The sequence below is a fragment of the Thunnus albacares genome, chromosome 14, assembly GCF_914725855.1.
Source record: "Thunnus albacares chromosome 14, fThuAlb1.1, whole genome shotgun sequence".
In the NCBI taxonomy this organism is placed as follows: Eukaryota; Metazoa; Chordata; class Actinopteri; order Scombriformes; family Scombridae; genus Thunnus; species Thunnus albacares.
Genome location: NC_058119.1, coordinates 24027856 through 24044464, shown reverse-complemented (window position 1 = coordinate 24044464; position 16609 = coordinate 24027856). Strand labels below are relative to the sequence as shown.

General features: G+C 41.3%; 1 protein-coding gene across 1 annotated transcript in view; it reads right to left on the bottom strand.

The window, feature by feature from the left end:
• The window catches only part of peli1b (pellino E3 ubiquitin protein ligase 1b), a 49193-nt gene continuing 32584 nt past the window's right edge, over positions 1 to 16609 (bottom strand). Inside the window, exons 3-7 of the mRNA XM_044372689.1 lie at positions 12884 to 13013; positions 11547 to 11648; positions 9794 to 9991; positions 9025 to 9213; positions 1 to 4764 (exon numbers count right to left, since the gene is read on the bottom strand). Coding sequence (XP_044228624.1) covers positions 4186 to 4764; positions 9025 to 9213; positions 9794 to 9991; positions 11547 to 11648; positions 12884 to 13013 — 1198 coding nt within the window. The 3' untranslated portion in view covers positions 1 to 4185. The remainder of the gene's footprint in view (positions 4765 to 9024; positions 9214 to 9793; positions 9992 to 11546; positions 11649 to 12883; positions 13014 to 16609) is intronic.

The following is a 16609-nucleotide window of genomic DNA, read 5'->3' as shown; positions in this document are numbered from 1 at the left end:
AAATGTGTCACTTTTAACACTTTATTGTTTAAAGTTATTACAAAAAAGTGTTTGCTGGAAACATTCGTTGCTTTCGCCTTTACAAGCACAAGGAGACTCCGGAGAGGAGAAGAAGAAGAAGAAGAGCGAGTGGAGGGAGGTGGGACGGCTTGATGGACATGTCTTTGTGTAAAAAAACAAAAAAAAAACAAACTAGGTTGAGATAACAGTACAGAGACAGAGTGGAGCCCTTACTCACACACTTTTATATCCACAGAGAGAGACAGACACGGTGCCTCGAGAGTCAATGAAACAAAACGAGACTGAGTGAAGGAGAGGCGAGACACAAAATCCAGGGTGGAGATTTTTTTTTTACTGATGAGGTATCCTCAGAAGACCTTAGCGCTGTGTGTGTGTGTGTGTGGATGTGTGTGTGTGTGTGTAGATGTGACACAGGTAAATTTTTTTTTTCTCCCTGAGGTGAGTTAGTGTGTTGCAGTCCGAGCACTGGGGGGATACCGATGGAGAACTACTGAGTGAACACACAAACTGAAAACTGTACACATACAATCATCATGGACACATAAATTACAATCTCTCTCTTACACACAAACACACACAAACACACACACACACACACAGATACACACACATGCTACTGATACCTGCAGTTTTTCACTGAATTCAGACCTCACGTGCTGAACTGTTTCTTTCAGTTTGGAAGTGACTCTGATCAGTAAAGCTGCTTCACTGTTGGAGAGTTTCTACAGTACGAGTGTGTGTCTCGCTCTTACGCCGCCTGTGGCTTCATGAGAAGAAGTGGACGAACCGCAGCGACGTGTTGTGTGTAACGCAGCGGGAATCTTTAATTTGTGCTTTATCACACCCAAATATCAGCAAAATATCAGGACTGCCTTCTTTACAGACGTTTTTTTTTTTAACAATCTGCTTTATGTGGTTTGGAGCTTCTATAAAAAAGTACAAACTACTTCACTGTTTTGATGATTTTTGGCATTTTAAGTGAAAAATTACAGTTTGCATACGGTGACAAACACACCACAAGGTCCATTTAGTAGCTGTTGTGGAGCTCACCATCATATCACACAATCTTCCTCAGAGTTCCTCCACCTTCTTGAATTATAGATGCTCAAATTTCTATTTTTCTGAGCATTATAAGGGTTTCTGGTACAGGCTGGCTTACAAAATTCATTATTTTAATTATTTCTTGTTTGTTTCTGTTTTCTTCAGCACGTCAAGTCTAATTTTTTGTGTTTCTTTAAGAATTGCTGTTTGACATTAAGTAAGTTCGATCGCTGTGACGTTCACAGTATTGATGTCATCATTCTGAGATGTTGTGGCTGATATTAGTGAGGGCGGGGGGGGGGGGGGGGGGTCGTCCTTTCTTTGCTTTTTGTAAATCAATACAAAATTGATCACAAAAATAAATATGCCATGTTTGTTTTTGTCTCTTCTCTGTCTGACTGTAGATGTGGATTTTAAAGAGAAGACAGTCATGGCTGAATGATTTGAGGAAAATATAAAATTGGGATTTTTCAGACCAATATTGTGATTGAGATTTATGTTGCGATCGTTTTCTATAAATAAACTTCAAGGTATTTATTTGTGGTTTACATAGTTTTACATGAGACACGCTCGTACCAACCTTTATCACAAATGTGTCTTGTTTTTTTTATATTCGCAGAAACAGATGAAATCATGCAGTTGCTTGTTACTTAAGTCCTCCGATGTTAATGAACTACAGCTGAGTAAATTTATTGACAGGTTTCATTATAGCTGGTGAAATGTGACATAATCATAATCAACTTATAATTAAAGTCATCAGCAGGTAATCTCTGGTGGGTTCAGGTGAAGAACTGAACTGTAGCGTCTCTGGATTACATTTGGTTGGGATCCTTCATTGAATGTCATTCCTAATCAATCTCTCCCTTCATTTCTTGTCATTTCACTTTCTAATACAAGGCATAAAATGCCCCCAAATATATAAAAATAAATAATAAAATCCCCACTCTTGTGATGAAATGATTGCTCTCTTTCTAATAGCTATTTTGATTTAAAAACAACTAATAATTTAGCATTAAGGTGGGATAAACTGGTCAATTTTTCTTCAGAAAATCAACTAAGTTCACGTAAAAGTTGACTTTTCTCAGACAGACTGGTTAGGAGGACATAAATAACCAGCAAATGTTACAGACCGTATTAAACCCGACAGCAGAGAATGGTTTCTTTTGATTATTTGGCAAATGAAATGTTAATTGAACTCCAGGTCTTTATTTGTGGTCTGGTTCATAGTTTTAAATAAGATAGGCTTGTACCGAACATTATCACTAATCGATCTGTCAGCCACAGTGGACAATACAGCTGGTGAGATCATCCTCTTTCAAATTGCAATTTTGATACAAAAGCAATGAATCATTCAGCCAGTGTGTTATTAGTTATTAGAATATATAAATATATGAGTTATCATCAGAGTTTTCACAGAAGAACAGGCAGCCTTGATATTTTGTTACACACACTGTAGAGCACATTCGTCGCCCCTAAAATACTCCATGAGGATCTCCTCAGTACACTTTGTTTGAAAAGCACAAATTAATATGAAGCCCTGATAAATTCACACACACACACACATCTATAAAGAGGATTTTGCAGCTTGGATTAAAGAAATGAAGCCATGCATGTGTTTGTGAGCATCAAACCTGAGTCGAACGGCTACAGTTGTCTTTTGTCTTGTTTATCAGATGGACGGAGCTTCTTGCATGATAAGAATTAAAGTAATAGAAGAAGAAGAAAAAGAAGAGAAGCAAACCGAAATGCCTTCTACTGTTTCAACTCCTCGTTTGCATCCATATGATTATGGCAAATCACATGCCTGAAATGGTAAAGTGGATCTGTGCTGTGTTGTTTTCAGCCTCCAGTAGGACACACAGTCACTCATAGATTACCACAATACTGGCAAAAGTCGTTCACTTCATTTAAAATGTCTGTGGTAGCTAAAAAACGTTGTTACAAGAAAAGTGGAGCATAACTGAGCTTTTAGCTTAATGCAAAGATTAATACTGATCAGAATACTGTATCTGGCAAAATGTTGACCATCAATCTGACTGTGACTGTGCACTTGAGCCCCAAACATCACAGCAAAAATAAACCAGACACTGTCCACACTGCTCTGCATTTTCATTCATATTCTTGTTTTTGTACCACGAGTTTCTGTGCTGACAGTTGCTCTCTACTTCCACTAAAGTATTTGACCAGGTCTGTAGTTTATGTGTGTGTGTGTGTGTGTGTGTGTGTGTGTGTGTGTGTCTGCATGACGTGTGACATTAGCTACATATCATGGCTAACCTGTGATCAGATTCACTCACCCACAGAAAGGTTTCACTCGGACTTTAAAGGGAGGAAAACGGTCATTCAGGCTTAACACAGACGCCCGCGAAGACTCAGTTTCCCATAATGCTTTAGGAGGTTTCCCATTCCAAATCTATTGCTTTGAATGTGAAAAAAAAGGCCATGGTGACGCCTAATGAGAGAGAAGGACAACTGAAGGGTTAACACACGTTACACGAAGTGAGAGCACGCCAGAGGACGGGGGTGTATAAATACGACAAACGGATCTGAGAGGTGAACGTGGGGAAAGACACAGAACGAAACCCTCAGGACACACCTAGAACTTTATATCTGATCAACAATATACTGTGTTTTCAACTTAAAAATGCTAAATAGTATTGAAGATCGGCATATCTGACAGATAAAGGATGAAGCAATGGTTTCTGGGCCATAAATAAACATCTTTGTTTAAATTAGCTCTAAGAGATGTACACAGATGTATATTGCAACAATAAACATGAATAAAAACCGTATATTTGCACTACGGTATGTTAGTAATTTAGATAAATACTGTTGTTGAAAGTTCTTTTGAGAAACAAACACAAAACTTTTACCCAGCAGTGTTCTTTGTTTGGTTTTTGTGTCTCTGGTTTCACATGAAAATATAGAAATCTTTGTTGTCATTCATGAAAAAGCAATACAAAGGTCACTTAAAAATGAGAAAGAGACAAAAAGTCCAGAAAAAAGTTCATATTCCAACTGCAGAGGAAAGAAAACAAATCTGGGTAGCAGATCAGGGTCAGCGTCCAAACAAAAAAACTCCCCACGCTGCCTCACCCAAAGGATGCTGGGAAGCCGCCCCCGCTAGTCGAGGGGTCCCTGGAAGATGAGTCTGACGAAGCCCTGCTCGCCAGTCAGCTGTTGGGCACAGAACGGGCAGGCGGCGTGGAAGGTGTGCGTGCCGTGGGGCAGCGGGATCTGACTCCAGAAGGCCGCCGTCTTGTCTGAGCAAACATGGCCGCAGGGGTTAAAGGCGTGAGTGGGTGGGGCGGCGTCCACGTAAAACCCCGCCTCGCAGCCCAGCCAAAGCGGCACGTACGGCCCTTTAGCTCGGCACATGGGGCACTCCCTGTGCCGGCCCTCCCGGCCCTCCCTCTCCTCGCGGTGGTTGCCCCAGTTGTGGTAGCCGTGCACGTGGCCACACTGGAGGTAGACCCAAGGCTGCTTCTCGTCCGGCGTGTCCTTGCGACGCATGGAGGGGAAGGCCAGCGTGTTGAAACCCACAGGACACTGCGGCCGGGCCGCGTTGATCTCCTGCCGCAGCGCCTCCAGGTGCTTGAGGGTGGGCGTGCGCGACAGGCCTTCGGCAGTGCGCCACAGCAGGGTCGCACCGCAAAGGTCGATGAGAGAGCCGTCAACCAGCTCCTGGCTCTCAGTCTCCACCTGGACAGACAGACAGAGAGAAACACAAAATACAGCAGGTCACACTTTCAGATCACTAAATATCAGATGAACTTATGATGGCGTGAAATGAAAAGTCAGAAAATCACCAAAGTCATTACAATTCATGTTGAGGAAAACATGAACATCTGTGACAAATCACATGGGAACGCACGTAATAGTTGTCGAGACATTTCACACAAAACCTCTCATGGTGAAGCTCAAGGTGATCAGTGGATCACAACAGTCAATAAGATTCAAAAACACAACATGGATCACAAATGTAATTTCAGATCTGACTGACCAGCACTACCAGTCCTCAACTCCTGCCGCTGGCTCGGCTACAAATAACTATAATACATGTTCTATTTTATTCTATTTTCAGGTTATTTTTGTTTTTTCCAGTCTCACTTAATTCATAATACTGGATATAGCTTCATAAGATGACTATATCAGGGATTCAGACAAATATTATTTTCATTATTGATTAATTGTTATGTCCACAAAATAATGAAAAATGCCCACCAAGAGGTCAAAAAGCCCAAGATGACATCTTCAAAAGTCTTGATTTGTCCAGTTAACAATCCAAAAACCCAAAGATTTGCAATTAAAGCAGAAAACTGAAGAGGCTCAAACCATTACAAAAAAAAAAAATTATCAATTGTTTTCTGATCTGTAAAATAATATACAATCAAATCAATTCTATATTGGGCTCTGGGATATTCTCAGTTGTTTTATTACTTATATTATGTTTCCTGCCTCTGAGATTGACTGTCCAGTGTGTCCCACTTCACATCTCACCAAATGCATGCTGGGAAAGGCTCCAGCCCCCACATGATCCTGAATAGGATAAACCGATTAGTGACTGGACGGTTTGTCGGACGTGTTGCTGAGGTTTGCGGTACTCATCTGACAACAGCAGGTGTCAGTATAACACGAGTATTTCCATCTCTCACCCTCAGACAGAGAGAGCAGACTGGGGACAAACAGCTGGTGGCAAGATGACACGGGGAGAAACGACGACAGCAGGGGGACACGAGAGAAAGCAGCTGGAAGATTTAATAACCTACAGTGTGGAAGAAGCGCTGAGTTTGGGTGGTACACAGATCAGACACAGTGGGAAATTCCACATGTAGACAAAAACAGAGTGACTGAGAGAGGGGAAAGACAGAAAAAAAAACAACTAAAAGACATAACAAACTATTTTTAAAAAAGTGATACACAGATGAGGGGAAGTGCAGCTCCCAGGGCTCTTTGATGAGATCACTCCTGCTGACGCTGACGTCGAGGTCACCGAGTGTCTCGGGGCAAACACATTTCTGTGGCGGCAGCACTACGCTGCCACGAGCTGACGTGTCCCTCCCGGTGACAGTTTTTTTAACCTTCATTTATCCCGGGAGAAGGTTCGCTGAGCACGTGTGTGCTCTTTATGTCAGCGATGCAGCAACACACACACATACACATACACACACACACACACGTTCACATCTGCCCAGTAAAACCACAGCCTTTCTACTGTTGCCCAACAAGCAGCTCAACTGGAACGATACAAACGAGTTCAGCGTCTGTTATTGTTTTTCCTCTGCTCAGATTTCAAACCGGCAACCTTCTGCTCCTCTAATCAATAACCTATCGCCACGTCATGAAAAAAAAAAAGAGTAACCGTTTGCCTGATCAATAAATAACCTCACTCTGGTGTAATGATCTTAGTTTTCCGAGTTCATCCATGTGAACGCAGACGCACTCTCACCGTCGACACACAGTTATAATTTAATTACACCGAAGCAAATCATTTATCAGCACAAACGCTTTTATTAAACACAGCAGGAGCTCAGACACTGTACTCTGCTCATTTATTATACTTCACCACATTCCCCGCAGCAGGCTCCCAGAAAACCAGTGTGTGTGCAAACTGCACTGTAAGATATTCCTAATTACGCTGGCTTCAACCTTGTGTCAAACTGCAGAAGGACAACCAGCTGCCCCTCTGGCAAGGCGGAGCGAGTCCGTCCAGAAACTGAAAAAGAACATGTTCACGATTCCTCGTTAGCTCATAATAACTATTAAATATCACCTGGTGTTTACAGCTTTGTATCAAATAAACACGTCACTTCATTTCATTACTTATAGGTAGGTAGAAACAGTGTAAGGACAGGAGAGGTTACAGACACGGGATTCACAAAACAAAAAAAGCACACACACACACACAGTTATGGGTAGCCCAGACAGCTTTCTGGCAAACTTGCTGAGACGACGTTCTCCTTCCATTCAGTCAGAATGTCCTTCAGATGTTAACCTTCACTAAAGCGGTTTTCCCATTTCAAGAACCATGTAGTCGTAACTGTGTGAGGCATTAAAGGGAGGGAGCTGCAACTGACCGTTATTTTCATTATCCGACAAGTATTTCTTGTTTCTTGAATATTTGATTAATCGTTAGTCTATGAAATGTAAAAAGAAAAAAAATTCCTCAGTGGCTACGGTGATGTCTTTAATGTTAAGATATTCAATTTATTGTCATATATGACAAGAAAAGACAGCAAATCATCACATTTGAGAAGCTGGAACCATCAAATATTTGGTGTTTTTGCTTGAAAACTGACTGAATCTGTTGATTATTTTTTGATAAATGGATTTGTTGTTTAGTCCATAAAATGTCAGAAAATAATGAAAAATGTTAATTATTGTTTCCCAAAACCCAAGATGACATCATCAAATGTCTTGTTTAGTCCACAACTCAAAGATATTCAATTTACTGTCATAAAAGACTAAAAAAACTGAAAATATTCACATTTGAGAAGCTAAAAAATGACTCAAAGCGATCAATCAATCATCTTAATAGTGGCAATTAATTTAATAGTTTGCAACTAATCAATTAATCATTGCAGTATATTGTAAAGTGTGAACCATCTGCAGGTCAAACTCCAGAGAAAATGTTGTCAGAGTGCCAAGTCCATTCTGGTTTATCATACTATTATCGCTTATAAACTAACATAAACCTTCAAAATGTATCTAAAAATCTCAAGATATGGTGTTTGTGACATCATCATCATCATCATCATCATCATCATCATCATCACCCAGAATGACAGAAGACTCACCCCTGTGTGCAATCAGCACGGCAATTAAACCCCATCACCGTACATAATGAAAATAGATGCTTTCCCACAGTCGACTATCTAAATTGTCAATCAACTGTGAAATAATGAGCGGTTTCTGTAGTGATGCATAACACACACACACACACACACACACACACACACACACACACACACACACACACACACACACACACACACACACACACAGTTAACTCTCTGGATGTTTAAAGGGCAGCTGGCGATAACAGAGCTGCTCGTTTGTGCTGCGCTGGACAGACTATAAAACAGGTGGGACTCCAGATAAAGACCGCGGACATGCTCACTATGTGTTTTGTGGTCGGTGTTGTGGGAGAGGCGGGATGGAGAAGAGAGGATTCTGGGTGAAATCCGTCTAAAACAAAGATCTTATTCAATAACCCCCCGGACTACAACCTAAATCCAATCAGACACATACTACCGGTGGCCACGCTGACAAGGCAGCGAGAGCGCCACGGTTGGCTGAGAGACTCTGACGTCAGCCGGAGGATCCCCTTACAAGGTCCTGTTACACACAGCTTTGACAGCCCGGCGTGTTGCCTTGGAGACGGCATCGTGATAACCTCCCGGCGGTGTTAAGCTGTGGCTGACCTCCTCCTGCCTGAGTAACAGTGTCAGTGCGTGAGTGAGTGTGAGAAAGGAAGCGGACGAGGAAGAAAAGTACAGATGTCTTGCGTGTAATTACAAAAATCTGGTCACACAGCGAACCGAGCTCACGTCCAAGTCTTACATTTACATCCGGTGTGCTCCACATTGAATTTTTTTAAAATGAGAGCAGCAACTTTTTCTGCAACATCTTTGTTCATTCTAACGCCTGCGTGTTAAAAAACACTCTCTCTCTCTGCCTCTTTGTTGTCATTAGTGGAGTCAGAGTTACGACATTCAACATTATGTAGTCTTCTTAAAAAAGGCCAAACTGTTCTCACATTCAGGAAACACACAAGCGCTGTTCTTTTCCAAAGCAGCCACACTCTATTAAGGTTAATCTCAAACCAATGGTGTCGGCTTGAAAGAATCCTCCGCGAACACACGCTGAGTGTGAAATACAAAGCTCTTCAGTGGTTGAATTTATGTTTTGAATATGCATACGTGTGTGATTTATTTATTTTTCTTTAAAATCTATTCTCACCATCTTTCCCCGCTGCTGCGCCGAGCGGGTTTCCCGCAGGGTGAAGACGTTGCCGCAGACTGAGATCTCCCTCCAGACGCCCGGCTTGGAGTCCTGGGTGAAGCCGTTACGAGGGTGCATCACCAGCACGCCGTTGGTGGTCAGCCCGTCCATTTGTCCGTCCGACGTCTTCCACTTGGCGGCTTTCTCCTGAGCAAAAACAAAAAAACACGGGAAGGTGCGATCAGTACAGGGGAACAATTCAAAATGCATTTTATATTGTTATTGGTATATTGTTATTTATACTGGATCCCTGCCAACTCCCTCAGTGCTCAACCCCAAACAACTCAACAGGGAGTAAAGTGTAATATAGGAAGGAAAGGGAGTAATGGAAAATTCTTGACTTATTTAGCAGCAGCATGCTGTTGAACACACTGATGCCAAAATGTCTAAATGAGATGCTGCAGCTTGAGAAAAACACAAGATTTTTATATAAATGGAGTGTGGGTGAGTTCAGTGTTGTCACTTATTTGCTTTGGATAGAGACAGAAATAAATACATGTGAAAACAACAGGAAACATGATTGCTAAAAGTAAACAAGATTTTTCTCTTTCACATTATCAAGTCTCAACCAGTATGTCTCCGCTTTCCTTTCCTCTCATTTTCTGTCACATTTCCTTGTGGTTTTCATTCCCTTTTTTTTTTTTTTTTTTTTTCATCTTTCTGCCTTTTTTCTTCTCTCACAACTCGCCTACACATTTCTGGAGCAGCGGACGTAACGACAGCTCACCCCGAGGAAGATGTTCTTGGAGGAGTCGAAGCCTGCGGCGTAGATGCGTGCGGTGTAAGGCGGCGTGCGCTGGCACATGATGCGGCAGGCAAAACGGGAGATGGTGCTTTGGACTGACTGGGTGTCTGCGTTACTCTGGCTGCCCGCCACCGTGTCCGTCACTACGAAGTCTATGGGGCTCTCCGTCGATCGACCGATCTGGTGGAGAGAGATGGAGATGTGTTCTGACAAGTTTCACACAAGATTAGTCAACAATGTATTCCAGCCACTGTAGAGAGGATATATATATATATAAAAAATAGAAACAAAACCTGCTAAATGAAGGTATAGTGAGTAAAAAACAGCATGTAATCTATTCAAAATTTGAAATATATAATATATATTCTCTTTTTTAAACTGCATGTATGTTGATGACCTTGAAGACAAGTTTTCAGCTGGTTCGCATGTATAACTAGCTTCTTTAAAACCCATAATAACTTTAAGGACATTCTGTACTATAATGATGGGCACTTTGCCGCCCCTGACAGCTACCTGAATCACCACTCTACCATAATCGCTGCACAGGACAGCACTGCCTCCCAGAGCATTAATGCTATAATCAAGCAAAGAACGAGGTGACTTTAAAAAGACCAGAACGAAACACTCTGTCCTTGCCTGACTGACTGAGATGAATAATATATCGCTGGCATGAAACGCTGATCACAACATGTTTTATTACTTATTAAAAAAGGAAACCTGCACCATATTTCATTTCGAGAGTTATGATTTTGTTTGATTGTGTGATATGATTGAAAGCTCCACAACAGTTCATAATAAATTGCCGTGGTTTTTCTCAAACTGTTGTTTTTGAGCCAGAACGGACGAGAAGTCATTAAAGTGCTCAGAAAATGGAAATTTAAACGTGTAACGATTCCATGACAACGGGACAAACTCCATCTGCCGATGAAGATCACATGATGTGAGATGAGACACATGAAAAGTAGATTTTCTTTCAGAGAGTCACTAAAATCTTTGTTTACTTTCTTTTTGTTTCTATCTTGACAAACTAGTTCAGTTAGTAGGTTTGTTTTCACTAATTTTTTGATCATTATATTTGGCTCGTTTTCTAGTTTTATTGATCAATTTGATTTTAAATTGTTGTTTGTTTTATTGCTGCTGTTGTTGTTGTTGTTGTTGTTGTTGTTGTTGTTGTTGTTGTTGTTGTTGTTGTTGTTGTTGTTGTTGTTGTTGTTGTTGTTGTTGTTGTTGTTGTTGTTGTTGTTGTTGTTGTTGTTGTTGTTGTTGTGTGGACGCCAGGAAGACGATCAGGATCCAAATGAAGAATAAAGATGTGACTGAAAGCTCCATAACAGCAACTAACTAGACCTGAGATTGTTTTCTCAACTGCTGTTGCAAGTCAAAAATGAACCTGAGCTTAATGATTTTTGTGTCTTTTGTGTTTTCATTGCATACAGATGATACAAATACCCAAAATTGTACGTTAAATTAGTTTTATACCTTATAGGACTTATAGAACTATGTGTTAAATAACTGTCCCGATCACTAATCAGTTGTTTCCACCTCTATTTTAATTAAAAATATACATCAACATCTTGACAATTTTCACCTAAATTCAATTCATTTCATTAAAATCACTGCTGAAACTATTTAAGCAGGTATGGGTGAGTGCAGCAGTGAAATGGGGGAAAAAGAAGGACTGTAAATTGGTTGTAAAACTCCAGTCCTGGTGGTAAAAGCTGAGGCTTTTTTTTACCTGGAACATGTCTGTATTGCTGTCATGAGTGTACTCCACCACCACCGTCTGGGCTCGAGACAAAGTGTACGAGATGCTGTGCTGGTCTTTGTTGCTTATGGCCTGTGCGGGACGGAGGGAAGGAAGGATAGATCAATACAGAGAAAAAAACCTTTAGGCGCTCTCCAATCAAACCCTTCATTTGAAATCCTCAAGAGGACTGAACCTTGGCATGCTCTATAACACACACAAAAAAAAAACACCTCTGACATCTGCTCACTGATTCTAACAGAGAAACAATAGATGGACGGAGGAAGGGTGGGGTGGGTGAAGAGTTCAGTTATATAGTCACTTTCTGGACTTAGCACAGGCCTCTTTTTGGTCATTCAGGACCACCCACAGGACAGAAAAGGACAATCACTCTTCCAGACTCTCTAAATCACCAAAGGCTGGTCTCTGTATGTATGTGTGTGTGTGTGAGAGAGAGAGATAGAGAGAGAGAGAGAGAGAGAGTGTCCACAGACTAAAATACATTAAGTACAGATGTTAAACCAAAAAAGCAAAGGTCGTCACACACACACACACACACACACACACCCCACTTTCAATCCCCCAGTTCATTTAACAGATTTTGGAGGATCTCTGGCCAGCTTTATAACTGATGATGGAAACACACAGACATGTGCTTCCCAGGACTTTAGCTGAAAAACGCTACGTTACCTTCCACTGAACCGTTCACATTTGTTTCTCTTATAAACCTTCAGCGTGTTCCAGTTAAACGCCGTGTAAAACCCATTGTTCAAATACCTTTTAAACCTCGACAGAGCCTTTTTTTTTTCTGCAAAGACTCGCTGAATATGCGTGCTCTCTTTCTGTCTTGTTGATGGCATGTGTGTGTGTGTGTGTGTGTGTGTGTGTGTGCGATTCATTGCGTGTGTTACTTTAAGATCACAGAACAAAAAGCAAACAGAATTTCACAAAAGCCTTTGGTGGAGCAGCGCAGGTCAAATCCAATGAACTGGGTGTGTTTTATTTGACGTTGTCAGACAAACAAAATCACACTCCTACAAAGAGGAGCTTTGTAAAAGAGCGAGGAAAGAAAGCTATTTTTCTAACTGATACATGCGGTGTGTATTTTAAATTATTCACTATGTATATGTTACGCACTATGTATAAAATGACAAAACTCATTCGAAACTTAAATCACGATGTAAACTTTCAGTTCAAGAAGGCAAAAAACTGCTGATGTGTAGGGTTTCAGTCTCTGTAGTTTTGTGGTCCCCGGGATGACTAAATGATACTATATTGTGTGTTTCTGTGTGTGTGTGTGTGTGTGTGTGCGTGCGTGCGTGTTTCACCTTGGCTGCCTGTGGAGAGCAGGCGACGTGAACTGTGCTGGGTTTCACCCCGTTTGCTTTCGGTCTCTTACAAAGTGCAAAACGGCTTTTACGTCTGCCTCGGTCTCCGTTGGGCAGAGAGCCATTGTACCTGCATGTACATACACACATGCACACAAAAACATAAACACACACACACACACACACACACACACACACACACACACACAAACACACAAACAAAACAATAGGGCATTATTGTCTGAGCAGCTGTATAACACGCTGGAAAAAACAGCCGTTGAGGAAAATGCTTGAGGCATTTTTTTTTGGTGCACTCCCTTCATGCCCCTAAGACCACGCACACACACTCACACACAAACAGCAGTCTATACTTTTCTTACATGCATGTATTTTTTTTTTTTTTTTTTTTTTTTTTACAAAAGCACATCATGTCCTTATAAACAACAAAGCCCTCCAAACATAACCCCCAGAAAGTCTGAGAAAACAAACACACAGAGACTCATTTAGCCTGATACATGGCTGAGGAAAGGAGAATAAACAGAGGCGTTCCCTCCGACAGAATAGAGTCTCTGTGACTCCCAACAACACCGTGACTGTGCCGTTGTGTCTCTCAGAGTGTGTTTCTTGCTTCATATCCTTAAGTAAGAAAACATCGAGAACCGTATGTTTGTATATACAGTATATATATGTGTGTGCGTGTGTGTGTGTGTGGTTAGTTAGCAGCCAGAAAATACATCGTTTCTGAGAAGCAACTTAAACTGATCCAGCTGCAGTTGATGCATTATGGTGCTTAAATGCAAGAAGACGGGCTCATAGCTCCAAAAAAAAAAAAGTAGTATCTGTAAAAATCAAGACATCTCAGTTAACAAAGCAAAACATAGTCATTGACAACAATATTAAGAAAAAGTTGTGGGTAAAGGAGTGAAAAAGAAACCTGGATGGAGAAAGAAAGTGCACATTTGCTCCTGCAGCCGATAGTTTTAACAGTGTGGTACTATTATGTTTCCAGGTAGAAACGTCTGAGAAACACACTCAGTTGCCTTTCTGTGAATATACAGAGGTTTTATTCCTTATTGCACACACATGTTTTTGATAAGCCATCACCAGCATGAAGTGATATTCCTGCTAGCAGCACCGTAGCTTTATAAACATTACCACATACATAAACACTGCTCGCTACTTTAACGTTGTTATGACATCCAGAAGCCACAAAAGTTATGGACTCCTGTGACTTCACTGACACACTATACTGTCATTGTACTCGACTGTATGAAATGCAATGTGATAACTCAGCAAAAGACACAGGCACAGACGTGATCAGACATTCAATTCTTCCAACAGCTTTTTTTTTTATTATTATTTATGAATTTTGTAGTTTTCTCTCAGATTTGCAGTCTTTTGGGAGAGTTGACCGTCCTTGAAGGCACCACAACAGAAAATAAGGAAACATAGTTTGTAGTTTAAGGCAGATCTCCAAAGTCCGTTTTGCATCATCTGGCGGACGTTTTCCAGGTGATGCGGCTGAGGAAGTTTGCCGCACACAAATAAATAAATAAATACACTTTTTGACAGACATTTGGACATCTCTAAAGTCTTTGAAGCACGTGTCTCTGACCTAAACTTTCCAAAGCCATCTTTAAAGGTTTCAGAACTTTTTTTTTTAGATGATTCCCACAAAAGCAGGCATCCGGTGATAAACTTTTACACATACTGGACACATCAACAATGTAAAAAAGAAGTATTCACAAGAAATATTCCCACTCGCACGAACAGAATTCAAGGGTTCACACTGTAGACTGCTTGTGTAATGTCTGAAAAGCTTTCTTTAAAGTAGTAAAAAAAATAAATAAGAAAAAGAAGAGAAAACGCTGCCACTCTTGTGTTTGGCCTTGCACAGCAACAAGTGTAATACAACTTGCCCTTACTGTATGGGAGCGTGTCTTGGACCAATCAGATTCTTTAAATGAACCCACCCACTGTACTGAGTCCAGTAAAGACAGTACAGACAGGTCATAAGGACGCTCAGCCCGCAGCTAAATGTTTCTGTTTGACTGGTGAGAGAGCAGATCTGCTGGGATCAAACAACGCTGGGAGGGTTTATGAGTAACCATGGTGAAAGAACAGAGCCACAGCAACGTTTGGGAAGAGTAACCATGGCAAGAAGCGTAACCATGGTGAAGTTTAGCCCCGTATCCAGAGGGAGGGCAGGGCAGTCTGCTGGAGAAAGCTCAAAGTGTTACAGGCAGTTAAAATCCAGGTTCCCATGGGTAGCAGCAATGTGTGCCTGTAAATACATGTATCCAAATATTCTCAAAACAATGGCAGAAAGGCCAAGGGTTAGAAACAAGTTTTGTGTGCGGATACAGGTTGTGTGCGCAGTGTGCAGGACGGACCAGAGTTAGGAAAAAGTATGTGTCTGTGTATGTGTGTGTGCGTGTGTGCAGACACATGCTATACTCTTCAATTCCCACAATTAGCAACAAGCTTGTGAGTGTGAGTGTGTTCCCTGCAAACACTAGTAAACTAAAGCCCAGTGTGCAGCAACAAGCTACTACTTATACAGTAAACCTATAAAAACATAAAGACAGGCTGTGTGAGTAATTGCTGCCTATGACTGAGTCACTCAATGTGTCTCTGTTAACATGTGCTGGCATTACAAGCTTATTAGACTGAAGGTAGACACTGCCAAATATGTATGAATTCATTTTCTTAAAAACATTCAATGCTTAGAATAGCAGATATAGATAAATAAGTAGATACATTTTTTCTCAATGCACAACAAAATGTACGCGGTGTGGATGAAAACCTTTGGACACAGATAGAATATTTATTTCAGTGAGCTCCATCTCCATGTGGGAAGCTATACTGTCTTAGAAATAACCAAGTGGCAACTATAACGGCTTGAGACTGAAGCAGAAATACCTTAAAGTGTGATGCAACGACAGCCGCTAGACGCTGGCTGCAAAAAAATCCCTGGTTTCAATTGGCTCCCACTCAAAAAGTGTCGACTTCTCTCCAGAAATACTGACAAACACAAGCATTATGGTCTCGATCGCTGAATTCAGGCCCTCTAATAAGTGTGATGGTGGTCATTTTGGAAATTATTGCTCCGTTAAGAAGATTTAAAGACTTAGAGTAGCTTTGATGTCTGCCGTGTGGGTGATGATTGACAGAAGTGATTGACAGTTTGCTCGCCTGCTGCTCTCCCGGCTCCGGGGCTCATACTGAGACAGACTTGCAGAGTTTCTGTTTAAAGAATAAACAGTGATTTTCCTACAGACACGCAGCTCTACTGACTGTGTTTGTGCTTCGGGAGTTAAGTACTGTAGAACCAAACATGATGCTGTCACGCAATATTTCAGTAAGTCTAATGTTACTTGATTATGACACCCGCCCTGTTTGCGAAATTTAGCTGAAGTAGCTAATGTTAGCCTTAAGTATGCACCGCTCAGTGTTCCCAGTATGCTAGCGTTAGCTTGGGTCCGAGGTAGCGGGACGTGTTTCCAGACCTTGAAAGGACACTCCTTATTTGGAAGGTCCTGGCTCCAAACGGAAAAGATGGCGCCGACTATTAGCAGCAACTCTGGGCTTCAAACCAGCTCCAATATAAACCAGTGGGTGACGTCTATGGTTGTAACATAAGAGACACTGCTTGAGTTTCATGGCATTAAAGTAGAAGCGAAGATTCAACACATGAAACATGCCTTTGTATGAACATAATAATTA